The following is a 27858-nucleotide window of genomic DNA, read 5'->3' as shown; positions in this document are numbered from 1 at the left end:
GAATTAGCCCATTTTATTCACTCCTGATTGAAAATGCACAGAGGATTTGCAGATTTCACGTTTGCTTGACTAGTACAACACAGGGGTCTAGAGGTAGAGAAGCACGATAATATTTTGTATGCAATATTCATACGAGTTGATTGTACGTGACGTATTTAAACTCATATTAACAAATGCACATAAGCAGATAGTACCACGATAACCATAAAAGGAAGCCCAATTAACAATGTAATAAATAAGAAAATAATTAAGTCTTGTTACAAAGGATATTTAAGCATTGAACTAGACTGGAATAATCATTCCCTCATTCAGACGTCAGCTAGCAAATAAAGTGATGCTTTGCCTCCCACTTTCAAGTGACATGTAGCGGCTGATCACTACAGGGGCCATCGATGTATATATTCTCAATCTGTGGGAACTTTACATTTGAGGAAACATTGATTCTTTTTTTTAGGGAGCATTTGGTAACAATCATTAAAAGATAAATTAGTTGTCAACAGGATTCTGAAATCCACAGAATCCTTTCAGTCCAGTCTAGAATATAAACCTGTGGAAGAGTCTGACTGCAACTTTTACAGCTTGCTTTAAAATAAACACACAACTGCAGATGAGGAAGATGAGGAAAGACAATCAGATTTTGACTTCAGTTTGATAAATTTAACCTGCATTTGATTATACCTATTTCTATCTATATCTTAATTTTTCTTTTGGTTATGGAGCCATGCATTACAGCTGCTTATGGCTCCAGTGTGATATATATTAGATGAGCAATCACACACAATCATGCAGGTTTTTCCACGGTACACATCCACAAGAAATGGGATCTCGTTGTGCCTTTCTGTTTAGGGATGCCATCTTATCTGCCACCTCTCTCTATCTGTTGGGTAGTAGCCTAGAGTTTTAATGGATTCCCTGTTTAAAAAAAATGCTATAACACAACAAATTCATGTTCCCTTCATGTGTATTTGTTTGTATCAACTCAAGATCACCATAGTTTAAAGTCACAATGAGCTGGGGTGGGGGGAGTTACTGTTAGTGATAAAAGCTCTACATTAAACATAACACTTTTTCAAAGCCATCACTTGTGTACCCATCTGAGCTCAAATTTATCCTGTACAAATAAAAGTATCTACAATTAAATTTACAAAAAGGTCTCACTTTGAATGTGCTTGGCATTTCAGATGATAATTTATGTATACATTAAACTTCATAAGAGCATAGTTTTTTACAATTTGATAAGGAATTGATTAGGTTTGTGATTGTTTTCAGTAAGAACGACATGAATTGCTAAGCAGTATAATTTAATGAACAATCAAACAAAAATGACAAGAACAGCCCCACCCTCGCTCCCTATTCCCTGTTTCTCTTAGATATGTGTGTTTCAAAATTCATATTACTGCATACACCAAACATAGAAGTAAATACAATGTGGCGGTGTAAACCCACTTGTCTACATTTTTATTGCATGTGTCGGGTTACAGAGATTCAAAAAAATGTCTTTTTGTCTTAAGACTGTTTCACTTAATCCAAAATGTTGTTAGGAACATTACAACTACACCCATGTGGGACCTACATAGTTATATTTTATACAATGTAAAGAAAAATTTTGTTTCTAGATTTTCCTTGAATACAGCTTCCTTGTTTGATATGATTTGGGACACTTTCATACCTCCAAACTCTCCCTTTCCATTAAGTAGGGCAACACATTTACTGGTCACTGGAATCCAGCACAGTAAAAAGGTTTTATCTTTCCTCTTGGGACGAAATTTATGGTCTGATCAATAGGCAATTCATTTAAGAGAGTCTGTAAAGGGCAACAGCAACACAACACAATGATGTGTGTGTGAAGAAAAGAGGTTTTGCAACTGGAAAATCCACACAGATTAATATTCTGGTATTTCTTGTTGAGTCCTATTTAGTCTCAGATTTCTTTATGGTATGAAGAAGGTTTTGTCTTTGTTTTAAGTATTGTTTGGATGTCATTGCGTTTATTGTGTACTACATGTGTATTACAGGCATTGTACCAGATACTGTAATATTAAAATTGTATTTGAAACGTTAAAAAACGCATTAAACGTCCATGCAGCATGCAGGTAAGTCTATCGAGGCGCATTAATGCACCTACCTGTCCCATATGCTTTGGCCACCAGCCATGTGAGGCTGCAACAGATTTTGGCTCTGGAGAAGTCATAGTGCTCGAAAGACTTTATTGCTGGAGCAACGAAGATCTTCTTAATATCCTTGACGTCCTGAACTTCACCCATATTTGGCCCTGGATTGTACTGTACGTTATGGTTAAACCCTACGGAGCATCACAATATTAGAATGTGCGATAAACAATAAAATGTTGCAAATAGAAGAGATGTTCTGTCTTTTCGCAGGGATTTCAAAGGTTCTTTCAGTCATAAAATTCTAGATTGGCTTTGCTTTTGTCTGTTTCAGTCTTGCCTCCACAATGAATCGCTAGTCTTGCTGTTTTTCATCCATCTACCGGTTGAAATCAGCTCCGTCGGAACACGCTAGGTTTCCTTGGATTTCAGAAGAAAAAAAAGCTCCTTAACCGGAATGAAAACATTGATGTTTCCATTCCTTGGGTTCAGAAGGCGTCTCCCATTATGTCCATGTATTAACGTATGGATACCCTACGTGTTTTGCATTCCCTCCTCTATTCAATCTCAGTGCCGTGGTGTGGTTTTCCTGCCGCACTGAGGCTATCCAAGCCCTGCACCTTTGTTACGCAATACGCATGCGCGGATGTTGCCTTCCCGTGCGGTCGGGAATAACCACTTCCATTTCTTTGACTTCGTGGATTTGGACGAATCATATACGTATTTTAGCGTTCTGAAGCTGCACTGTTTTATCACAATATGCTGTTTTTGTACAGTATGATACTTCTCTGCTTTAACTATATTAATCCCATTGAGGACTACAAATTCTTTATAATAAAAATAACAATACTAATAATATGACCATACGACTTCAGGCCAATGTGACTTAAACCGTGGATTAATAATGATAAGTTGAAACAATATGCCAATCAATATTTGTATACCGCACGAAAATGTCCAGTGTATCATCAAGGTTTGAACAACACTTGAATGTGATATGAAAAGAGACGGTGGGCAATGCAGTTAGCAAGAAAACAAAGCACAAGGTGTGTCAATTAAATTAATCTACATGTTCTCTATAAAATATTTTCCAAGGTAAAAATACATGTTGTTCTCATTCCAGACGTCTTTACTTGTCTTGTATATTAAACATACCGGTCAAACTCCACAGCAACAAGGTAAATGACCATAGACAGAACACCTGCATTTCCACAAAGCTGAAATGTAACGATTATTCAAATAACATACAGAACATGTCAATCCTGTCCGTCATAAAGAATACTAATGAAAAAGACTAAGAACCATAATGGGACTTATAAAAACAACATTTCCCGACGTGTAAAGCGTAATTGCGTCATCAATGTGCGACTTTGGTTGCCGGAAGGTTTTCGCGAGGACTTGGGTATGTGTAATGTTGTCAATTTATATGAAACATTCATGTAAGACAGTTCCCAGGATTTAACAGTGACTAGTTATGGTTGAAAGATGATTTTCGAATTGTAATTTTTAAACAGCCTACATGAAAATGTGAAATATGTAGATTCTTTCTCGTCAGCAGCTATGAGTTAACCAACATTTAACGTTAGCGATTGATTGTGTTACTGCCTGAAAGTGAGGGTTTACTAAAACGATATGTTCACTTTTACGTTTGATAAATCTACTGTTAAACCTTAGACATAAGTTCATTCAGCTAGATAAGTGGCTATTAAGTTACATGCATTTTAATAATTTAATATTTATATCTGCATTTACAGGTCAGTATTGTATAAAATGTTTATGCCCAGAGCTCTAAAAGTTAAGAGAGCTGCTGTGGGCTCAGGCCAAGTTTTGAAGAAGAAATGCAAGGTTAGTCAAGAGGATAAGAATGATGACTGTAGTTCAGAGACACCTGTTCAGCAGAAGGAACTGGATGAAGTAACCAAAACACAAGACGTCACAGTACAAGGAGCAGGAGAGTCTTTATGTTCGACTGAGAACTCAGTGTGTGAAGATGGATCTAAGTCTACCTCAAGTGATTCAGAGGAAGAGGAGGAAGAACCAGTTAAATCATTTAAAAAGAGCCAGAGGTGGCCAGAGCCAGGGGAGCCCTCCTGTGTGATGTGTGGTCGCTATGGGGAGTATATCTGTGACAGCACTGACAATGATGTTTGCAGTCTGGAATGCAAAGCTAAGCATTTGGCTCAAATGGGGTTCGGGACTGGGGCAGATGTGTTCGATCATAAAGACGAAAATAGAGATGAAAATACTCAACAGCAACAGCCTACAGTTGACACTGGTGAACTGGGTGAAAATGAGGCAGGCTATTGCTACAAGGAAAATCCATTCATATCAAGTCTGACAGATGAACAGGTGCAGCGAATTAAACAAGAGCTGGGGATTGAAACTCAGGGAAAAGATGTCAGAAGACCCATTGTTGAGTTTGAACACTGTGGTTTCCCTGCTCTTCTGGGTGGGAACCTGAAGAAAGCTGGCTATGAGGCACCCACACCGGTCCAGATGCAGATGGTGCCCGTTGGTCTCAGTGGCAGTGATGTAATTGCCAGCGCTGACACAGGCTCAGGGAAAACTGTGGCCTTCCTTCTGCCGGTAGTAGTGAGAGCACTTGAGGTATAGTCAACCAGCTGACATTAGAATTTTTTTTTTTTTTTTCTTAAGGGCCTAATGCCGATTTATTTTATACAAAAAGAGTTTGGATCACACCATGTAGCTACACATTCTGAATTATTCCTAATTTTAATTTATTTTTATGGAGGCTACAAATTTGGCTCATTTTTATTTATATTACACTTTTGCCTTAGATGTGATTTGTGATATGAAGTGAAATGCTGTCACACATAATTTTATGTTTATTTTGGTACTTACATTAATTTAGAATGCGTTTGAAATAATGTATTTGTATTAAAGCAAGCACAGACACAGCCTAGCAGGTAAAGCACATTTTAACTGACTCTATCAATTATATTGACAAACAAGCTATTGAGCTATTTGAATTGTTCTTGTTTGGTATGTTCATAGCAAAGTGCTGAAAGATTGTTAAATTTGTCAATATACTAATACACCTTATTTTAGATGGGGGTTGAATAATTTTGAGTCCAACCCCAATGTATTGAGATGCTGTATGTGTTCTCATTTCAGAAACCAGCACATGATATGCACAGCCCTGTGGCTCTGATCCTGACCCCCACCAGGGAGCTGGCCATTCAGATAGAGAGACAGGCCAAGGAACTGGTGGTGGGTCTCCCCAACATGAGAACCGCTCTGCTGGTGGGTGGCATGCCACTTCCCCCACAGCTCCATCGTCTCAAACGCAGCATCAAAGTACAGTGCAGTTACTATTTTCCCCATTCAGCCAGTCACTAAATTGTCTTAAGTAATGACATGACTCTTCAACTTACCTGCTTATCATGTTGTCCCTCTTTTATTCTATATTAGATTGTCATAGCCACCCCTGGGCGACTCCTTGAAATCTTAAGGCAGAAAGCAGTGGAGCTGGACAAAGTGAAGATTGTGGTTGTTGATGAAGTATGACAAACATAGAGTATTCCAGTTTGCCCTGAGTTCAGCACTTAAAGGCAATCAACTGTTGAAAACAATCATGTAGTTTTTGCCCTTTAAAATTAAATAAATTAGTTTTATATAAGTTCTGTACTCTCAAGGCCAAAAAATAACAACAAAAAATAAATGTCCAGTTTTTGAAGCTCTCTGCTTCCAAATGTGTGAGGTAATATTGCAGCAGTTTTGAATACATTTTACTGATATAAACTTTGAAGGGAAATCTGAAGATTATATGATGGCTAACTTTCACTCAAGTCTCATGACGTCCTGCAAGATGCTGGAAAATTGAACATTTTATCAATAAACAGTGAAAAAGCCTTGACTTTTGCTCCTGTAAGTTGGGGTTGAGTGTGTAGGAGCCATTAAAAAAATGGACATTATACCATATATCTGTTCTGTATCCTGTAGGTTGACACTATGTTGAAGATGGGCTTCCAGCAGCAGGTGCAAGAGGTTCTGGAGCAAGTCTCCAAAGAACACCAAACTCTACTGGTGTCAGCCACCATCCCAGCAGGGACGGAGGAGCTGGCTGCTCGGTTGGTGCGTGACCCTGTCCGTATTGTTATTGGGGAGAAAAACCAGCCATGTGCCAATGTCAGACAGATCCTGCTTTGGATAGAGGAACCCTCCAAGAAAAAGAAGCTGTTTGAGATTCTTAATGTAAGTTTGAATAATGTTTGAAGATAACTGTCATTGAGTGAGGCATGATTAAAAACCTGACCAATTCTAGTTTTAAATTAAAGTCTCAATAGATTTGGAGTGGAGTACCACTTCTAGTGCCATATTTTTTGTTCTTGATATGCACTGGTACCATTTTGATATTTTGTTAATTAGCTGTTTAAAATGTAGAAATTCCTTAAGCTGCAAAGACCCATCTCCCCGCTACACCATATTTAGACAGCCATTACTGCAGCCCTGACCCCTGTCTTGAGGAAATGGGTGGGCCTTGTGCCATGGCCCCACTCCAGGAATCCTAGCCATGAATCGTACTATTTTATACAGGGCTAGACAGGAAAGATCTGCTTTACTTAACCTACTCAATAAGAGTTGTAGAGCACTATGTGAATAACAGTAGCTACTTCTCTCTGTATGGATTTAAATTTATGACTATTATAATTTAATTCTGATAATGCTGGTGGACCTTGCACAAGTCCTGCATTAAGTGCTGTAAGAGACAGTATACAGATCTTGATATGAGGTAGGCATATTGGGAATGCTAACATTCCCAGTGATGGTGACATAAAACTTAATGTTTTAACTTGTAGATTTAAAACCTTCAAATTTACTATATGATAGCTGATTCTGTATATACGTACATGTTAAAATAACTGAACATAGAAAAACTTGTTGGAAAATGCAAATTTCTATATAAAAAGACACTTTACTTTGCTGCTGTGTGTTTGTGACTTTCCAGGACAGTAAGCTGTACCAGCCTCCAGTGGTGGTGTTTGTAGACTGTAAACTTGGGGCTGATCTGCTGTGTGATGCAGTTGCCAAGGTGACAGGCCTCAACACAGTGGCTATCCACTCTGACAAGAGCCAGTGGGAACGCAACCGCATCCTCAGGGTGAGGCCAGTGGCAGCCAGCATGTGTAAAGTCAAATAAATAAATAGCAGTACTCCCATGTTTGGTGCTGAAGACTGTTGCTTCTGATTTACCAGTAGCTGGAAGAGAAAAGACAACCAGGGCACATGACAATACTGTTTTTGTCATTATATTGGGACCACAAGGATGCAGTTATATTACCACTGAAAGCACTAAGTATCAAATTAATTTTGTTCTTAAAACTAATGATGGTAGGCTGAATAATGGAACTTTGAAGCTTGTCATTAGTCGGGGTTGCGGAAAGTGAACCATTGTGTCGAGGTGCGTATCAATTCCAAAATGCATGCTTTAGCTGGGGCTGCTGCTTCAGCAAGTATCTCAAACTTGGTAGGATATTTTAGATATAAGGGATAGTGGTAGTATTGCAACATTTGTGGGTTTGTAGTATTAGGAGTTTGGCTGTTGCCCCATGTCTGCACAGAAACACGCTCATTGTCATCTCACAAGGATTTGAAGCACAGCTTTACAGAAAATGCAAATTTTATTCATATGAGCAACACTGAGTTTATTATAGCCCACTAGAGATACAGTCCTCAAATTTCTGAATGTGAAACCTTACACACTGACATGTAGTCACATACTACTATAGTAAAATGCAAAGAATATTTGAGTAGACATGGGAATCGAACCGATGCATGTGTCGAGCGAGTCCCAAAATAATGCTGATTTATTTATCATTTAACAGCAGATCATCAAGAGTAATTTAACTTGCTAAACTCTTGATTTTCCTAAGAGATCTGCCTTTAATATGCCTTCTTCCACTGCACTATTTACATGTTCTGACCCTACTTGGCATGTCATCATAGCTATTTATACTTACACTTAAGAAACATTACTCAGTCTGACTTTTTTTTTAATGCCTGCATCATTAAGCCACATGGAAATATATATATTCTCACCTGTAATGTAAAATAGTGTCAGAGGTTTTCTGGCTTATAAAATTGGACCAGCCATTAGATCTCCTATGGTTTATAGTTCAATTCTTTAAAAGCCTACAGGATAAGTCACAGTCATGTGCACCCTATGTATTTGTTGACAGTGCTAAACCTTTCTGAGACTAATATTTGCGTTTTTGTCATCAGGGTCTTCTTGATGGAGACTTCGAAGTGGTGATCAGTACTGGAGTGTTAGGCAGAGGACTTGACCTAGTTAATGTCAGATTGGTGGTTAACTTTGACATGCCAAACACCATGGATGAATATGTTCATCAGGTTAGTAATACCTGACTGGGGAAAGCGATGAAAGTCTAGTATGTACATTTTTTTTATAAATAAGCTTGAATATTGTCCTAATGCTTTTTCCAATTTATGTCTCATCCAGGTGGGTAGAGCAGGTCGGCTGGGACACAGGGGGACAGCCATTACCTTCGTCAACAACAACAACAAACGACTGTTCTTGGAAGTGGTGAACCGGGTCAAACCCACAGGATCCATCATACCCCCTCAGCTTCTAAACTCACCCCACCTTCATGAACAGCAGAGGAGGCAAAGACAAAAGGCCAAACTGGGGCCTGGGGACACACTAGTCACCCAGAACAACCTCATAGACATCATACGGAAGCACGACTGTCACAAGAAGTAGCATGTATTCTATTTATCCTGTATGTAATGTATTTATGTAGTTAATGTTAAATGATTTGTTTGTATATTGTTTATAGAAAAAATAAAAAGTAACTGGATGTGTTTTGCATTCATTTAAGACAATTTATCTGAAGTATCCTCTTTAATCCACAGACATCAACTCATATCTGAGGAACTGTTTTTCTTGCCACTGTGGTGTACTTGTGTCTTTATTGAATACTGAGGTACGGTAAATAATACTTCCATTTGTGAATCTTTTTTTTTTTTTTTTCTTTTAACATTTCTCTTAGCGATTGTATTATTTACCTGAGAGGTTCCAAGTCAGCGCTAGAGTTGATATTTAGATATACCTCTTGAGCAAGCCACTCGTGCAATCCTACCTCAACATAATGTAATCAGTGTTAGAATAACAGGAACACACTAAAGGGTTGAGATGACTGCTGGGCCACAGCCAGCACAGAGTTTGAAATTGTTGCAAAGTCAATCAAATGACTACAAAGAGATGCAAAACAAGTTGGTTACACATATGAAAGAACTACAGAGACTGGACGTAACTACAAAGAGGGAACACTAGATGCAACTGAACCACAGTTAATTAAATGCACACAACAGATATCTTTTTCTCTTGCCTCCCATAGAGGCAAAAAAAAAAGTTTAAGTATATTATTACAAATAATCATAAGTATAGTTTGTTGTTGAAAAACAAGACAACACAACTTATAGACTACTTACTACCATTTTCTGCTGCCTTTTGAGCCATATTCCAGAGTGTCCACATGAAGTTTGGGAGGTTTTCTTTTCGTTTAACTGCAGAGTACTAATTTTAGAAAGGAAAAGATGACTAACAAACTTTTTAAGTGAACACTGTTCATTCAAGGCAGGTCCAAAAAAGAAAAAAGAAACTTGATTATGCTGCCTCCTAGTGACAGTCTCAGACGACTACATTTTTGATCGTGACGTCACGTAATAAGTTCCGAGAATTCAGCCAATCAGCGGGCATCTGCTTAGACGATTTGAAATTGAAGCGGGCGGAAGAAAAAATGAAGGGGCGATAACAAAACAAAAACAGTTGTGCTCGTTTGGATACACCTCAGGGATTATTATAATGGGCACATATTCGCTTTTAACAAACCGATACGTTCTTGAATTCGTATTAAATGTATTTCAATTGTACTGTAAGTAAGTTAGAACTAGCCGTTAGTTAGCTAGTTGAGATAACCCGTAACTTTAAGTTTACTGAAGTTATTTAGCAGCAGACTGTCGTTATGTCGTTATTTAGTGTACAAGCGAGGAAACATACAGCTTATTATGACCATCTGATGTCAACATCAACGTCCAAGACACCGGACAGACAGCGTCTGGCAGAGCGAAAAGCAACAGACACGACGCTCGGCAAAAGTAAGATAATATCAGAAGACTCGACATGTGAGGATCGTAGCTTATCTGAGAAAAGCAGTCATGTAAACAGGACTTATGTCATCTCGGCGCTGTCAGAAAGCGTCAGTGGGCAGCAGACCCCTTACCGGGGACGACTCACCCTGCAGAGAAGGTCAAGGAGGAAAACGGGGAGTGAAAAGGCAGAGAAAACGATGGCTGAAAGCAGTCAAAAGATAACGCCAGCCCCTGAGAAGAGGCTGACCCTACAGCGCAGGACCAGGACTCACTCCATCGATAAAAACGTACCTGTGCAGCGCGGGGTCAGCGGTACTGGCCTGCAGCCAACGCCAAAAGTTCTCAGTGAACCAAACGGTAGGACACCTGGTTTATTCAGGTCCATGAGTTTAAGAGAACCTGCGGATAATAGTAAAGCAAGAGAAACAGGTGGGCAAGTGGAAGCGCAAGGGAGGCTTGTGCAGGGCAAGATGCCCTCCTCTTCCTCCACCGGTAGGCATTCAGGGGACCAGGCCCAGACCTTTAAAACCCCTACTAGAAAGACTCCGTTTGAGAACATCGCCGCCAAGAGAGACGTGTTTGAGAGACTTACTAGGAAAGAAGTTCCTAAATCAGTGTCTGAGAAATCTGCTACTCTGGAAAGGTCTAAATCTCGTCTACAACAAGCGGAAGACACCAAACCAGTCCCAGCTCCTCGGGCCAGGAAGGCGTCTGCAGGTGTCCACAAGACCAGCGCTGCAGCGCTGCAGGTGAGAAAGACGTCCACCCTAAGCCAAAAGGGAAACGCGACCAAGGCCAGTCCCTCCACTCCTGCTCTCGCTCCAGCACCTACCGAGCAGGCCCTTTCCGATGCAAGTGAGGCCTTCAAGCAGCAGCATTCCTTTAAGATGGAGAACAGCGCTGTGACTGTTGCAGTCCGTGTCCGCCCTTTCAATGCCAGGTTTGTAAAGTAGTTTAGGAGTAAATGATGTCAGCAGGCGAGCGTCTCACATTTGAAGGCTCAGCTTCCAAACGCCAATTATGAATCTTCTATAAGTGTCTATCTTATTCAGTCTGGTTGTAGCTACGGTGTAGTTCAATACGCTTTTATTTTTTTAACCAGTCTCATTTGGCAGTTAACAGCTAATAATTGCTTTCTGAACAAATAAACAGTGAGCTTCATTTTTTAGAACATTTTCAAGGGATTTGACAAATTACACCACAAACATTTAGTTATGATGATTTGCTACTCTGTTATCTTATATGATCTGATTACTGTAGTCCTCGTCTTCACTTTCATAGACCAAATGATTGATTCATAAACTAATTTTAACCATTACCAAACTGTGTGTTGCAGCTATGTTCTGAATGTGGTTTAGGAATTCTAGTCTGGTTGACAAAATCCATTTGTGATATAATATTTCACATGCTTCTGCTCTGTTAATAGAGAAAAAGCAGAGAAGACCTTGCAGGTCGTCTTTATGAATGGCCAGGAGACGGTTGTCCATCATCCAGAGACCAAACAGAGCTTCTCATTCGCCTATGACTTCTCTTTCTGCTCGGTGGATAAAGGTGAGCCTACCTTTGCCAGCCAGCAGACAGTGTATGAGACACTGGCTAAACCGCTGCTGCTCAGGGCCTTCGAAGGATTCAACACCTGCCTGTTTGCATATGGCCAGACAGGCTCTGGAAAGTCATATACGTGAGTATTTTTTCTTATCAGAGTCATAACAGACTCTTCCTTTTGTCATTTTTTAAATTAAATTGCTTTCTTTGGTGAACTCTAATCTAGTTACAGTTTTAATATTTTTATATTGTTGTTTTGCAGGATGATGGGCTTTGGAGAAGAGGCAGGCGTTATCCCACGGTTCTGCCAGGAGCTTTTTTCCAAACTGACCTCAATGGAAAGTGAAGAGGTAAAATAGTTATTTTGCTCTATCAAAGTCTTGGAAAATATAGAAGAGGAAAAAGGACATTAAAAGGCTGAAATGTGTATATAAATATGTACAGAACCATTTGGGATAATGTTTTTCAGGTTAAATGTCATGTAGAGATGAGCTACTTTGAAATATACAATGAGAAGATCCACGACCTCCTGATCACTAGAGATGAGCCAAACCAAAGGAAAATGCCTGTAAGTACTTTGCAAAAAACTGAAACTCTCCTGCACTTCATAAACCAGGAGACTATATAATTCTGGTTTACTGTTTTTACTGCGCTTAGTTAAGTGGCAGATTCATGTCAAGATGCTGTTTTCTAAACGGATTCTGTGAAGTTAATAGCTTGTTAATTTGTGTTTCCAGCTCAGGGTGAGGGAGCATCCAGTCCATGGGCCCTATGTTGCTGAGCTTTCTACGTAAGAGAAACCTTTCTCACTTCTGCCATTTTATCTTCAAATAAATACCAAATGAACCATCTTGGATGGTGCATATTGCAGAACTGCTCATTTTGTTATTTCTTCACAGGAATGTTGTGAGTTCTTACAATGACATTCAGGTAGGTTAAAACTGTTGTCAAGTTTGTTTTTTTTTCCTTTTTCCTTTAGCTGCTGACTTTTAATAAGTGAGCATGTCTAGGTTCAGTGTTGAGTAGACTAAGAGGCCACGATGAAGTGCAGGCATTAACTTTTGACTTAAATTGTTGGGAGGAACTGCTGATGTCACAAATTAAAATATTTGGTCATTCTTCTCTTGTAGGGGTGGCTGGTGCTGGGCAACAAGCAGCGAGCTACAGCAGCAACAGGGATGAATGACAAGAGCTCCAGATCTCACTCTGTCTTCACTCTTGTACTGACCCAGACTAAGGTATGGCCCCTCAACTCAATTAATGCTCATCAATAGTTAAAAGCGAACAACAAAATTTCATGTTGCTTAAAATATATTTGTAAAAATTGTACCATATTTATTGGCATCACATCAACACTTGTATGTGATCAATAATGTATAGAATGTACATAATAATAAGATGGACCTTCACAGAGACACATCTAATCTGTGTGTGTGTGTGTGTGTGTGTGTGTGTGTGTGTGTGTGTGTGTGTGTGTGTGTGTGTGTGTGTGTGTGTGTGTGTGTGTGTGTGTGTGTGTGTGTGTGTGTGTGTGTGTGTGTGTGTGTGTGTGTGTGTGTGTGTGTGTGTGTGTGTGTGTGTGTGTGTGTGTGTGTGTGTGTCTACAGACAGAGTTTGTGGAGGGGGAGGAACATGACCACAGTATCACCAGCAGGATCAACCTGGTGGACCTGGCGGGGAGTGAACGCTGTAACTCAGCGCAAACAAGTGGAGACAGACTCAGGGTAAACAAATAAACATGCACACACCATACGATCATATATATTAAGCTAAAAGGTATGTGCCCGTATTTGACTGCCTTTTAGATTCTGTGGTTTGTTATGGTCATTTTAAGACATGATTATGAGCCAATAATCATCTTTTATTCTCAATTGATTCTTTGAAATGTTGTAAAGATTTGGTTTGTTAAGAGCATTTGTTGGTTATTATATTTTGTAAATATCTTGCAGGGGATTCCTCATTTATTCATTTCTAAAAAAAATTGTTATACAATTTAAATAGAAACAGTCCACAAAAAGCATTGTATTATGACTGGTGAAGATTTAGCAACTAAATGGCTTAATGTTTAAAAAATCTAAATGTCTGATCAAGCGTTGCCTTTTTATTGCAGCAATAATATTACAGACAAGTGAGTCTTCCTTCATACGATCGGTTAAAGTTAATTCAAACATTGTATAAGTTCCTGTGACCTTTCATGATTGTATGTGCACTTATTCAATATAGGGCACTTTCTTTGTTATAGGAAGGTGCTAGCATCAACAAATCCCTGCTTACCCTCGGAAAGGTGATCTCAGCCCTGTCTGAACAGGCACTGACCAGGAAGACAGTCTTCATACCTTACAGAGAGTCTGTTCTCACATGGTGAGAGATCAGCATGCTTCTATACATGTAGATATTTTAGAACATAGTGTTTGTTTTCATAAGCTGTCTTTAGTTTATTTTTTAAATAAAAAACACACAATCTGGGCTCACTATTTAATGCAAACTACTGTAACTGTGTGTAATATATGACAAGACTACATATGCAGCCATTTACACTTCATAGATCATCCTAAATGCTCAATGGATAACCTTACCTTATTATGGAGGTATATGGAAATTCTATAGTTAAAAATACATTTCCAAAATATGTTTACATGTTCTCTGACCACAATCTTTACCATTTCAGATTCTGACCTACTCCACTTATTTATTTTTCTTATGTAGGCTTTTAAAAGAAAGCCTTGGTGGAAACTCCAAGACGGCTATGATTGCCACACTGAGCCCAGCAGGCAGCAATGTGGAGGAAAGCCTAAGCACTCTGCGCTACGCCCAGCAGGCACGCACAATCATAAATGTGGCCAAGGTCAATGAGGATACCAGTGCCAAGCTCATCAGAGGTCAGACATGAACTTCATTAAGCTCTATACTATGTTTTTCTTATTTTGCATCCATCTGCAAATTGCAGCAAATAGCAAATAGTAAACTGGTTGTAGCAAATAGTTTCATCATGTGCGATTAGTAGCTTTTGGTTGTGGTGCTATGTGGACATATCTTACATCTCCCCCTGCCTGTAGCTGAGGTTGGTTATGGGCTGTATACTTCCAATCTACATACTATGAACATTGCAAGATTTGAGGTTAAGGTGGCCTGGTTAAGTCTTTGGTAATTAACAGTAATTAAAATGAGAAAAACTAACAAAACACCTAACTGTCTCTAGAAAACAGTTTTGAAAAAAGTTCCTAACAGAGTCATGTACATTAGTTTTTTTTTTAATATTTATTTGGAAGTTTATCTTCTTTCTGAACCCGTATTTAATTGACATAAAATTAAAGTATTTGAGGAAGAACCTCATAGTACATATTTATTTCTTGTGGAGCATACTTTTAACAATCCATCTATTGTCATCAACTTAATTACATCCATATTCAGAAACTCAGTTTTTCATGTCCATCAGCTCCTTGATCATCTGCATCTTTTTGTTTCTGTGTGTATGTTTTTTATCTGTATGTGGATGTCTGTCTTTCTTCTTCTGGCTTGCTCTTGATCTTCTTGGCTCCCCCATTCCCTGCTGTCTACCCATCTATCCATCAACAACTTATGCACTACCCAGTTCAATTAAGGCCTGGCCCTAACCTTGCCTCCAGGCCATATTTATGCACTGTCAGCTGCACATGGCGGCTAACTGTCATGCAAGTATTATTTTTCATAAGATGATTATGCTGCTGTTTGACATTTTTAGCACTAAGGGGAGCTCATGCTGTGGGTTCTTCTCACATCATCTGTCAGTGTGAGATAATCAAAGTGAATATGACTCAAGCATTACAAATCAGGTCAGTGTTGCTCAGTGCATTGTGTTCAATACGTGGTGCTGACTGACAAAGTCTGAATACTTCTCTGACCTCTGTTACTTCTTTAAAACAAACCATAACCATAACATTCACGGGACTCTTTTCAGTTTTATATTGACTGGTGTAATGTCAGCATATTTGCTGCAGCCTGCTATATATATTTTAAGCTTTATATAAAGAATTTTGAAAAGCCTGTTGTGTGTTTTAGAGCTGAAGGCTGAGGTGGACAAGCTGCGAGCAGCCCAGATGAGCTCCCAAGGCATTGAACCAGAGAGGGTTAGGTTGTTCCAGCAGGAGATCACCGCCCTGAAGAACAAACTTTGCCAGCAAGAAAGAGAAATGCTCGAGGCCAACAGGTCAGTGTACTTACTGCAACCAAAATAACTTAATTAATTATATAATTCTGACAAAGGTACATACATGGACAATATCAGTCTTGATTTTGAAGGGAAAGCTATAGCATAATCCCATATTTCAAATAAGTGATTTTTGTTTGTTAAATATGCAGTTTTATGCAGTATTAGTATAGTAGTGTGTGTGTGTGTGTGTGTGTGTGTGTGTGGAGATACATATTTATTTTTTTACATTTTATGTTTCAAAACATGGTGCAGTAATATTTTTGTAAAAATATACATTTATGCTCAGGTATTTGCTCTGTTGTGGAGATTTGACCAGTATTCATTTTAACATTTTCACAGGCACAAATATGCTAATAGGATCAAGTTGAGTTGTTTTTCTGTAAAGTATATTTGGGGGTAATTTAATTTTTTATTTCATTTTCTGACAGAGCATGGAGAGAGAAACTGGAACAAGCTGAAGTTCGCAAACGTAATGAGAAGGTATTTTTTTTTTCTGAGCAGGACCTGCCTAGTTACTACTTTTATTTTACGTCAATTTCAAGGCCCTTGTCCACTTTGCAATGACAAAATAGTTGATGGCTTTGGCTTTACAGAGCCAAAATATCAAAGTAATGAAAATACTAGGATTAACAGTCTGTGTGCTCTGTGTGTCCTCAGAAAGTAGGTGTTACCTTCAAAGTAGACAACAGTCTTCCCAACCTGGTTAATTTGAATGAAGATCCTCAGCTCTCTGAGATGCTTCTCTACATGATCATAGAGGGTCAAACCACAGTGGGCAAGCACAAGTCTGACTCCACACATGACATCCAGCTGACTGGAGCCCTCATAGCAGACCAACACTGGTAAAAACAAATTCATGTCCATCTATGTATTCATTCATTGTGGTGTATAATAAGAAAGAACAATTCGGTTAATTTTTTCCTAATAGCTGGTATGTGGCCTGTTGGACTACATGTGGACTGCAATGCGTTATGCATGCTTTCAGAGAGAAACCTTGTGTTATTATTAGTTTGGTTGACTTTTATCGACCATAGTGATTGTTTTTAATGTCTGTATCCATATTTGTAATTCGTTTAGGATCCACTATATGTTTTGTTAGAGCAAGGATTCAACAAAAAATATCTTAATTTTGTTCTCCCCCCAGTGTTATATCCAACATACAGGGTACTGTCAGCATCATTCCTAGAGAAAATGCCAAGACCTTTGTCAATGGAAACCTCATCTCTGAACCCACTGTCTTGCAACATGTAAGTGTATCAGAGAGAGATCTGCTATCATACACAGTATATCATATTTGATATACTGTGGGTTAACTTAGAGGAAGATTTGTGGCGGTTTGTTATTCTGCTGTTTTATCATTTATTCTAAAGTAAACTTAAAATCTCAATAATACATTGGGCTGCTTGTCAGTTTTATGAATCACTTTAACAGTTCTCTTATATGTGTTTTGTTTTTCAGGGAGACAGGGTGATTTTAGGTGGCGACCACTATTTCCGCTTCAACCATCCAGCAGAGGTACAGTCTGGGAAGCGTGCGTCATGCTGGACAGTCGCAGGCGATGGCCACAAAGACTTTGAATTTGCAAAAAATGAGTTGCTGGCAGCTCAAAGAGTCGAGTAAGTACAAAAGACATCTATTTTGCACACTGATGATCAAATTAAGGATCCCCCCCCTAGAAAATCTTTGTGTGTCCCAGGTTGGAGGCTGAAATTGAAGAAGCCCATTTGAAGGCGAAAGAGGAGATGATGCAGGGAATCCAGATGGCAAAGGAGGTGGCCCAGAAGGAGCTATCTGATCAGAAGGCTGTTTATGAGGAAAAAATCCAAGCCCTGGAGAGGGAGCTGGTACTTTAACTTTTTTAGTTTTTTTTAAATAACAAGTTTACTTATTTCTTCATGGTCTGGTCACAGAACCATACTTCTGGAGCTCTGACCAGTGCAAGGTTTGTTGACATAGATTATTATTGATTACTATTTGGTGTTTTCTTGAATCTTGTTTATTTCACTGTTACGGATCCAGGAAATACTTGTGTATGATCTTTATTTACTGTATATCCTTATACTGTCAATTGGTGCAACTGGTAGAGAGTTAAGGCCATGATTCTGTTTATTCAGAATGAGGAGAACAAACGGAAGCGTCAAAAGGAATTAGAACAGCAGATGGTGGTCAGCCAGATGGCAGAGCTGAAGACTGCTAAGCTGGAGCTGGAACAAGAGGTGGATACCCACAAGAAACGCCTCCGCCTGCACATGGAGGCCCAGGTGAGGACACGTAAAGCACCTGAGAAAGTTACATTTCCACTTCACTTAACTATTTGTCTGTTCTATCAAACTCCCCCCTGAAGATTTTCATGATCAGCACTTATCATAAAATAGCTCTGTTGCATTGGAAAGCTGAAACACAAGAGCAGTATCGGTCCCAATACTGGTATAACCATTGGGACTTCCTTAATTTTTATATGTTCAATTATATGATTTTTGTTATTGTAATAGTTATATGCAACTGTTTTTAATTTTTTTTTTAATGTACATTGATTGATCCAGGCAATGGAGGAACACCGTGTGTGTCAAGCGAGGATTGTTGAGGCCCTGGAGGCAGAGAAGAAAAAGATCAGCAAAGAGCTAGAGGAGATGCAGCAGAAAAGAGCTTTAAGACAAAATCACACTCTCCTAAATGGTAAAATCTTTCAAGTTAAAATAACACGAACTATGCTAACAATCCACATTGTACAGTATAAGTGGCATTCGAGATGGTCTGGGGTGTTTTTAAGCAAGAAACATGTCTCCATATAAAAAACTGACCTGACATAGTTTAATAGGATTGAAGAAGCAGACAAGGAGACCAATTTCAGTCTCACGAAATTGCATTTTATGATTTACTGGATAGAATCCAGAATAGAATATGTTTTCACTAGAAACATTATACTTGAAATGCCAAAAGTACAAGTATTCTTTGTGGCTTATTTCACATCAATGAATATGATGTTATTGGATTATACTGATCCATTATTGTGTTTATCAGTGTGATGTTGCATCTAGTAACCTTTTCATATGCTGTTTTGGTGATCATGAATCTAATAAATGTAATTTGAATTACTTTGTATTTCACATACTGCTGGGCAAGTCAGGTAATTACATTGCTAATCAGATTTTTAAAATTAACTAATAACTATAGCTATAAATGTTGCCGATTAAAATTACAAGAACATCAGACTCAGAAAAATTTGACCAGAAGCTGTTGGTACTAGTTGAGTTAATGTTTTATTTCTGTATTGCAGTCTCTCCACAATGGGATGCCATGAAATTGTCCCTAATGATTGAGGAAGCCAATAAAATCAGTGCTAAACTGAAGAAAAACACAGTCTTTAGCAGGTATGAAAGAAATTGGTCAGCAATCAGCACCTTATTACATGTAGTTTATTCTTGCTTTGGACCACATTATTAAAAACTGCTTGATTTTTTTTTTTGTTTTTACTAAATGTTTCATCCTCATCAAATGTTGAAACATATTATTTTTGCTGGCTAATCTTATTCTATAGCAAGACTTCCCACTGGTAAATTTACTTCAAGCTTGACAGCATAAACAAAGTCAGATTTTGGGATAATCTTTTGAATGTTTGCTGTTGCAGACATGAAAGCTCTGACAATGAGAATCTGGCGCAAGGTAGTTTGCTGCAGGTGCGTGTTCAAAACACAAAGCTGGGAATCTCCACGTTCTGGAACCTGGACAAATTCCAGAATAACATGGCTGCCATGAGGGAGCTTGAACAGGTGTGTCCTAAATCAGTTCTGTTTTTAGTCTCACTTTTCTTGTTTAGTTGTTAACTTTTCAGACACAACTCATGCAATAGAAAAATCATGGTTTTGGCATGTGCAAGGTTTTTTAGCTGATATCAGCTTATCCCTTCCTGATTCTGCATGCTCAGAGTTTGACATGAGCTCAAGTGCTATTGCCAGTCTCCCAGTTGTGTGCCCTTACTTACAGTCCAAAATGTGTTGTTTTATGTCTGACATAAAGAGATGCTACCTCACATTGCTGTGCTTTTCTCATTAAGTTCAGTAAATGAGACTGGGCATGTCAGCAGTATTTTACTCTCCACAGGGGGATTCCACCTGTAAAGATGATGAGGTGTTTTATAACCCAGATGATGAGTGGGAACAAGATCTATCGGCCTCCTCTGCTGCTTCCACATCTTCCTTCTCTCGCCGAAGGTAATTATCCAGCTCTTCTCTGTCGTCTTGTCTGTTTGTCCCTCTTTCTACCCTCTTTCCTTACATTAACATTTGAGTTCAACAAATGCATTAGACTGTATTTAAATCTACGCCCTTTGTTCCTTTTTAAATCTGAACTGTTTGCGTGTATGTGTACAGTTAAAGGTATGTGGTTGGATCATTTTGAAGATTTTGGTTGTTTCACAAAGCCCTCCTTGTTTGCACCAATCTGATTTACAGTCTGGCTTATATTTGAAACATTCAGCACTTTTTTTTTTTATTTAATAAAAGTTGACATGAAGTGGAAAGAATTTTTTTTTTCGTTAATTTCCCTCTGTCTTGATGTTATTTCCACAAAGGCCCAGCCAACAGCTTTAGTAAAGGAAAGGACTTTAATTTTTCCTGTGTTTCTCACTCGACAACCCATAACCCCAACACACCTGTGGTACCTGCAGAAGTCCCAACTTTTCCCCCTCGCATTGTTGTTATGTTGTTATTCTTTATGATGTTTCTGATGACTGCAGAACTTTCATTAGACCCAGCCAAATGAAACTTAGTACAGGGTCTGTGGTTCCTTCATGCTTTTTCCTCTCTTTGGCTCTATTAAATGTATAACCCTAAACTTTCATTGCTGTTTACCCCCTTTCCACTTTCTTTCACCTGTAAGTTTTGTTCTTTGCTGAAATAATTATAAACATTATACACAAGGTTAACATGAATGACATTGATTACACTTCAAATCTGATTACTCCAATTATGTAATAAATAAATAATAAATAGCCCTCAGCTAAGGAAATCCAAAGAAATGGAAAAAGTGAAAGTTTATGGCAGTATAAACCGTAACAGACTATAACAGAGACAACAAACCTACTGACAACTTTAAACTGCAACGAGTATAAAGCCTTTTTGTAAAAATTGCTCTAACAACAACCACTGAGAACACAACGAATTATCTTAAGTACATTAGAGCATGTTGTTATTGCAAATTAATCTATACAGATCACATAAAAATGCTGGCATGGTGCTCACAGTTTCTCTTTTTGTTTGTATTGTATCAGGAGCAGAAGTTTGTTAAAGAGCAGAAGAATCTCTGGGCGTCTCTATGAGATCCGGGTCCATCCAATTCAGAGCCTTCACAATGGCTCCTCACAGTCTGCAGGTAAGGCAGTGAACGAATGAATGGAGTAAGCTCTCTGATTGGCACCACATTTTGAAAAGGAATTGTCATTTTATACATCATTTTTAACAAGTGCTATAATTGTATTGGAGAGGGCAAAATAGGGTTTTGCAAAATTGGGTTTTTGTTGTAAGGCAGGTGGCAGATGGGTTCAAGTTAATTGATATAATTAAGAAAACTGTGACTGTAAAATTCTGCACCATTACTCAGATTAAATTCGTAGAAGTAAAAGTAATGATTAGGTTAAGGTTAAGTTGAAGATATTACTTTTACTCTGCCAAAATGTTGTAGAAATAATATGAGGTCAATATGAATGTTCCAACTCTCCACTGTGTTTCTTCCAGGTTTAATGGGAGTGGCTAAACCTCCCTCCACCCATTCCAGTAGCTCCGACTCTACTATTCCTGGCATCTGCAAGGAGCTGATTGGTAAATCAGTGGCACGTCTGCGGGGCTGTAGTGGAACAGAGGAGAGCTTGGCAGACAGATTGGCCTCTGATCTTAACCTAATTTACATTGCAGTCCAAACCATATCAGAACTATACAACGGCTTGGATGATGACAGCCAGGAGAATGGTGAGATTTTGTATGTACAGAAATGTGGTGCCTGTATCCATGCTTCTCCAGGTGATGCTTTCCAAATCTATGCCAAAATTTTGCTAACCTAGGAATAGTGCAGAATGAAAATGTTTCTCGTTTTTATGTCATGGTATTACAGCTTTTATGCAGTCTTAGAATCCCACTAGATTGGAACCAAACTTTTTCTTTTATTTGCTTTTTCTCCTGTAGTGTTTGTCTGTAACTTGGAGGCCCAGACAGAGCTTATCAAGGCCACCACAGCCATAGACAGTGCAGTGTTTGTTACCATGCAATGGTTGGCCATCATTAAACCCTCCTCTGGCCTGCTTTACACCATCACTGATGAACTTAAGTCCCAAGTTAAGAAGATGGGAGGATTCTTCCAGCTACTAATTCAGGTTAACACAAATATTACCACACTGTAATAACAACTATGCAGTGACATTAAATTATGGTTTTCCTTACTTTTGCAGTACATAAATGCTTTGAAATGACTACTTAATCTGTGCTAGAAAATGATTTTCGGTTTAATGTACTTCTGACAAGGGATGGCTTATCAAAATGCAGACCATTGATTGGCGGGTCTTAGCTCTGAGCTGTTTGAGCTATGTCTATGGAAATGGCCAAGCGGAGGGAATTTTCAGCCTTGAGGCTCAAAAAACCATGAATATATGGAAAACAAATCCAAATTCCTTACCAGCCTCAGCAGCTGAACACACAAGTTTCCTCTCGCATTCCTAGTTTTCGTATTCTCTAGTATTTTTATTCATTCACTGACCCCTCAGACTATGTTGCTCATTTGATTGACTATTAATTCCACTTCAATTAAACCGGGTGTGCTCTGACTTGACCAAAATGAACAATTTTCTCCCCATCCAGGGTTGTGAATCTGAGATCACATCAATGGTGACTGAGGCACAAAGAAAGAGCAGTCAGTGCCTTGATGCAGCATTGCTTACACTTGGCCACCTGGCAGCAGTGACAGGCATGCAGTTAAATTCTGTGGATCTGGGTGCTCAAGCCAGGGGCAAGGTAACACCACCATTAATACCAAAGCAGCTACTATTTCTGCCAACGCTGTAGGTTTCTATATAATCAAGCCCCTACTCTGCAACACCAAAAACTGAAATATTTGCTTTGCGAATTTCTGAGCAAGGAAGATGTTAGGAGATGAAGGATTACTGAGCTAAATAAGGAAATGCCATGCTTGATTAGTTGATGTACAATTAGAGTGTTATCATGCAGAGTTTTCATATCTAATCAGTGCAATGGGCTAGGGGAAGAGATTATACGGTTGTAATACATTTAGTATTATTTAAGTCATTTAATGCCAGATATTTACATATATTGATTTTATTTTATTTACTCTTTTTCTATTTTCATATTTGTAACAAAAATCAAACTCAGGGTATATTTTAAGCAGTGACAACAGCATTTATAAACCAGAGAAAAGCCAATTTATTATTCCCATTGCAGGAAGTAAGTATCAGTATTGCAAGTATCATTTGACAACTAGAAGCAAACTGTCAAGTATATTTTTAATTTGTAAACTGCACTACATAATATATGTTGGTCAGAAGATACTACCAAATATATGATTGTAATGTTGTTATGTTTACTGACTCTTTTCAGCCATCAATGGTCTCGTGTCTGCTGAAAGGGACCAATAAAGGAATTCACTCTCTTTTAGAGGAGAGCCTCATCATCAGCAGGGAAATGCTAAGAGAAGCTCAGCTGGTTTATCCCAGAAACCCAGTAAGAGATAAAAATGTACCACATTTTGTACTCTTGTCTACCTGACTGTGCCGTGTCTTGTTTGGAAGTGGTACCTTCACCATCCTATCACTCTAGTAGTCATAGTTATATAAATACATTTTGGTTTGTTTACTTTCTGTAAATGCATAAATGTTCTAAAATGTGTTGCCATCATTGCTAATCCATTTTTGTTTCCAGCTCCTTCAGAACCTCAAATCCAAAACAGTTGACTTAGCCCGTGTTCTGCAGAACTACATGCACTGCCACATCATGGTAAGTTTCAGCAGCACAAACAATTACAGAAACAATTTACTTTTAAATTAGAAGAATCCTTATTGTTGTCATTGAGCACATATAGATATTCCACATACACGGCACAATAAAATTCTTTCTCTGCGTTTAACCGATCCGCCTTGGGTGAGCGGTGGGCAGCCATCGGGGGCACCCGGGAAGCTAGCGCTGAGTGTATTTCTCAGGGACACACCTGGTGGTTAGGCTGGGATTTGACCCTGCAGTCTTCTGGATCCCATCTCATCCTACTGCTCTACCCATTGAGTTACCAGGCCACCTTTTACACATCTGTTTAATTGCAATGGGAGGAAAGCAGCAAAATTATGGAAAAAAAAAAGGGTGCAACATTGGAACGTATCAATTTAATGTGACTAATCAGGAAGGGGGAAGCCTTAAATTGTCTTCAGAGAAACTGTACCTTCATTACAGTAACTATAGATTACTGTTTACATGTAATATGGCTGATAGACGGTTTAAAAGAATACAAACCTAGCAAAGCTTTCCTGGATATCTTCGATTTTGACACAGGCTTAAATATTTCACATTAATACCCACAATTCCCATAGCAGCCTTCTTAAAGCTGCCACTCAGCCTTTATTGCTCCTGCTCACTGCTCTGTAGGCTTATCTCTCTGCAGTCGCCCCTTAATGATCGTTCAGGTAATGAATGTGTTGAATGAAGTGGCATCAGTCACAGCTAACGGGCTTGTTTGCCATTATCTTAACCACACAATCTAGCAGTGTTTTTGTTAAAACCATTGACACATACAGGCACATTGGGCATTTTGCCGCCCACTGTCTTATTGTTGTCAAATAAACCTGATTTATAGGTGTAAGGGTGATCCTTAAATAAGGTGCATGGCTGTGGATGTAAACACATAGACAGTAGAAGCATGTACTGTAGCTGACATTGTCAGTTATTGAACCAAATACTGGTATGCTTTTATTGTGTGCATCTCCATAGAAAAGGGTGATTTGTGATTCTAGTTTTAGTATAAATAAAGAAAGGTGGGAGTGAATAATGGAAATTGTATGCAGAACTGAGCGCTGCAGCAAATGGCATGGTGCATTGAAATGTTCTGTTGTACTTTATGGATCTGGAAAAGAGGCCATTAGGTTTATGTCATAGGAAAGGACATGTCACCATGGAAGCCCCGTTCAACCAGTAATTATTTACAACTGTGTGTCTTGTGTGATCCTTTACAAGGCATTAGGCTACACACGATTAAATATTTTGGTCCAGATTTCAAGGGCATGGTGGAAAATATAGCTGTGGAATGTTAGGATGGATCGGTCAGATGAGTAATAATCCCTAAAACAGTTACTATTTACTTGCCTATAAGCAAGTAAATAGTAACTAACTCGATGCTACAGAAAAGCTACTCAGTGGTCAACAATCTAGTATAGAAATACTCTGTATTTTAGTGATTTATAAGTGTTGGCTGCCTTTGTATTCATTTGTTGGGTGTGTTCATGTTTTCAAATAGGAGAGAGAGTCTGACCCAGAAGAGATTGAGGGAGGGGAGGGGGAGGCCTTGGCTTCCCATTTGCAAAAACTAAGGAATACATCGACCAAACTGTTCCAGCTGAACCAGGCAATCAGACAGCTGCATTCCTCCCTCTCTGCTGCTCTGCGAGGTGAAGCTTCTGAAATTCACATAGTGTTTAGCTGAATCTTTTCTAGAGTGACACTGTAAACATCTATAAACATCTGTTCACTAGCATTACAAGCTAAAAGTATGGAGCTGGTCAAAGACAGTTGTTTTGTCTTACACTATTTAATTTATTTTTTAAGATTTTGGAAATGCACACTTGTAATATAATAAAACAGAGCCAACTGCAGGCATGATGCCATTCTAAGTTGTAAAACATGACTCATTTTCATAAATTGTTTCGGTATAGTTTCGTTTTTTGCTTTTAAAGCAAAGTCATGGCCTATCAAAGTTTATCTAGCCACTTCATTAGGTACACCTGTAAATTCTAATGCAATCAAACATAGCAGCTCTGCCATGAATTTGACTTTTACAATGTTATTAGTTCTCAGTTTTTAAGTTGAAACTGGCAGAAAGGTGATAATTCTACTCTTTGATTATTATTGAGGTCATGTTTGGTGGTGGAGTTGTACTGGAGTGCATTATATTAAGAGATAGTGGTAATGTTTTGGCCAACCCATTAAAAATGAACAAGGGGGCCAAAACTTTAGAATCATCTCTTAATGTAATGGACTCCAGTACAACTGCAAAAGATTTCTTACCTCTTGATAAATTATTAAAACTGAAAAAACATTGGTGCAACAAATATTATGTTAATTGGCAAAAAGTCGAAGTCGATGGAAACCTTTGCATTAAGGATTTATGCAATAATATAGTTGAGTCTTGTGTTCTAAACTAGATTTTAATTGCACTATAACATTTTTTGGAGATCTACTGTTGAATCTGAGCTTTTGGTTTGGTAGGTAAAGCATGAGTAAAACCAGCCTTAGCCAAAATGCACCAGATCATTACTTTTGTAGGTCTCAGTTCCTCAATCTGACTTTCATCATGTTCCCAGGAAATGACAGAGACTCTATCAACACTGGCTGCGGAGAGCTGATCTCCTCCTCTGCTAAGGCCGTCAATGACATAATCATGGGCTTATCAAAGGAGGGAGCACCGGTGCCATCCCTTCAGCTTCCCTGTCTTCAGAGTGTCATGGCTGCGCGGGACGAGCTCTTTTTGGCGCTACAGTCTCTGTCATCTTCATGTAACCAACAGAGGACAGGAGAAAGCAGAAGCTCTGCTGCTTCTCATAAGAGTACAGAAGGTGAAATCTTGACCAAAGAGAGCGCTCACACTTACAGTGCTACAAAAAATGTGGTTGTGAGTAAGATAATGTCTCTCGGGGTGTCATCGGACGACCCAGCCTGGGTGTAATGTGTACTCATATTGTAGGTTATTCTTTATATATAATGTATGATCTACTGTAAAAATGAGAAGACATGGAGATAACTTTGAGGTCATCCCACTGCCTGTAATAAAAAGTACGACATTTCTTTTTCTTTCTTTTTTTTTCTTTTGTTTCCCCCCTCACTAGCTTTACATCAACTGGCATTAAACGCTGTCATAATTGTTTTTTATTTAAGTATATATGATAAAATTGTAAGTCAGTTATAATCACGCTTTTACAATAAACTCTGGCACCAGAATGTGTAGTTCAAAATAAATGATGGATAAGCATGATTACAGTGATTAATTGGCTTCAGCTGTATGTCTTTTGTGTTTTACTACATCTGGCCACTAAAGTATTGTTTGTTGCATTTTTGTTTTTTGTTTTGTTTGTATTCATTATTTCTTTCTGCAGTGCAACAATTTGTTAAAAAAAATACTTTATCCCCATTGTTCTCTGTATATGATTTGTTTTTTTTAATCTCTTTTGGTCATTATTTGTATAATTTGTTTTGGTTGTATTTTGTATTTATACTGTAACTCAGAAGAGACTTGTGAGCTTTATTTTGCTTTCTTCTTAATACAGGTACTTTCACAGAACACTGCTTCATGTCCCTTTTAATCTTTTGTATCTGAACTAGTCCTACATCACATTAACTATTACACTAAAGTAATGTGACTTGATTTGATAAGGACCTAGATACTGTATGTCATATTATATTGTATATCGCTATAATGTTAACCATGAGCCTCTGGTAAAGACTGCATCTCAGTTAATTAGAGTAAAGTTCTCTTGGTAAACAGACTAATGGAAAACCAGTTAAAGGCGCCTGGACGTCCATGAACGCTACCTGTGTAACCATATCCTCGCTCCAGGTTACGCCCACTCCTCCCTGCAGCCTCCTCTGCATCCTCCCTCTATCCGCTGAACGCTCCTCTTGTTCGTCA

At 38.6% G+C, this 27858-nt stretch overlaps 3 protein-coding genes across 7 annotated transcripts in view; 2 read left to right on the top strand and 1 right to left on the bottom strand.

Annotated features, from left to right (window-relative positions):
- camsap2a (calmodulin regulated spectrin-associated protein family, member 2a) overlaps positions 1 to 2731 on the bottom strand; it is a 40833-nt gene extending 38102 nt beyond the window's left edge. For all 5 annotated transcript variants that reach the window (XM_067513907.1, XM_067513910.1, XM_067513908.1 and 2 more), the window contains exon 1: positions 2126 to 2731. In XM_067513907.1, coding sequence (XP_067370008.1) covers positions 2126 to 2264 — 139 coding nt within the window. In that variant the 5' untranslated portion in view covers positions 2265 to 2731. The remainder of the gene's footprint in view (positions 1 to 2125) is intronic.
- A 704-nt stretch (positions 2732 to 3435) lies between these two features.
- On the top strand, positions 3436 to 8947 carry ddx59 (DEAD (Asp-Glu-Ala-Asp) box polypeptide 59). Its single transcript, XM_067512393.1, has 8 exons — positions 3436 to 3510; positions 3863 to 4715; positions 5244 to 5426; positions 5541 to 5630; positions 6072 to 6323; positions 7078 to 7230; positions 8352 to 8480; positions 8590 to 8947. The coding sequence occupies exons 2-8, from the start codon at positions 3879 to 3881 to the stop codon at positions 8848 to 8850; spliced, it is 1905 nt and encodes a 634-aa protein (XP_067368494.1). The 5' UTR covers positions 3436 to 3510; positions 3863 to 3878; the 3' UTR covers positions 8851 to 8947.
- Positions 8948 to 9844: 897 nt separating this feature from the next.
- On the top strand, positions 9845 to 27484 carry kif14 (kinesin family member 14). The gene is made up of 29 exons (XM_067512388.1): positions 9845 to 11181; positions 11668 to 11922; positions 12049 to 12136; positions 12256 to 12354; positions 12524 to 12576; positions 12686 to 12716; positions 12917 to 13024; positions 13394 to 13510; positions 14029 to 14147; positions 14493 to 14665; positions 15825 to 15972; positions 16404 to 16455; positions 16633 to 16817; positions 17120 to 17222; positions 17434 to 17591; positions 17672 to 17819; positions 18090 to 18236; positions 18519 to 18651; positions 19253 to 19346; positions 19604 to 19745; positions 20077 to 20186; positions 21245 to 21345; positions 21708 to 21938; positions 22152 to 22339; positions 22821 to 22973; positions 23574 to 23696; positions 23895 to 23969; positions 25474 to 25624; positions 26537 to 27484. The coding sequence occupies exons 1-29, from the start codon at positions 10115 to 10117 to the stop codon at positions 26896 to 26898; spliced, it is 4914 nt and encodes a 1637-aa protein (XP_067368489.1). The 5' UTR covers positions 9845 to 10114; the 3' UTR covers positions 26899 to 27484.
- The last annotated feature ends 374 nt before the right edge of the window (positions 27485 to 27858 follow it).

The sequence above is a fragment of the Channa argus genome, chromosome 8 (assembly GCF_033026475.1).
Source record: "Channa argus isolate prfri chromosome 8, Channa argus male v1.0, whole genome shotgun sequence".
Taxonomy (NCBI): Eukaryota; Metazoa; Chordata; class Actinopteri; order Anabantiformes; family Channidae; genus Channa; species Channa argus.
This window is presented reverse-complemented; position numbering and strand designations above follow the sequence as displayed.

Coding starts and splice junctions, on each gene's coding strand:
- ddx59 (XM_067512393.1), top strand. CDS start 3,879: ATGTTTATGCCCAGAGCTCTAAAAGTTAAGAGAGCTGCTGTGGGCTCA. Junction 6,324..7,077: donor AGCTGTTTGAGATTCTTAAT/GTAAGTTTGAAT, acceptor GTGACTTTCCAG/GACAGTAAGCTGTACCAGCC. Junction 8,481..8,589: donor TGGATGAATATGTTCATCAG/GTTAGTAATACC, acceptor TGTCTCATCCAG/GTGGGTAGAGCAGGTCGGCT.
- kif14 (XM_067512388.1), top strand. CDS start 10,115: ATGTCGTTATTTAGTGTACAAGCGAGGAAACATACAGCTTATTATGAC. Junction 11,182..11,667: donor GTCCGCCCTTTCAATGCCAG/GTTTGTAAAGTA, acceptor CTCTGTTAATAG/AGAAAAAGCAGAGAAGACCT. Junction 19,347..19,603: donor AAAAACACAGTCTTTAGCAG/GTATGAAAGAAA, acceptor TTGCTGTTGCAG/ACATGAAAGCTCTGACAATG.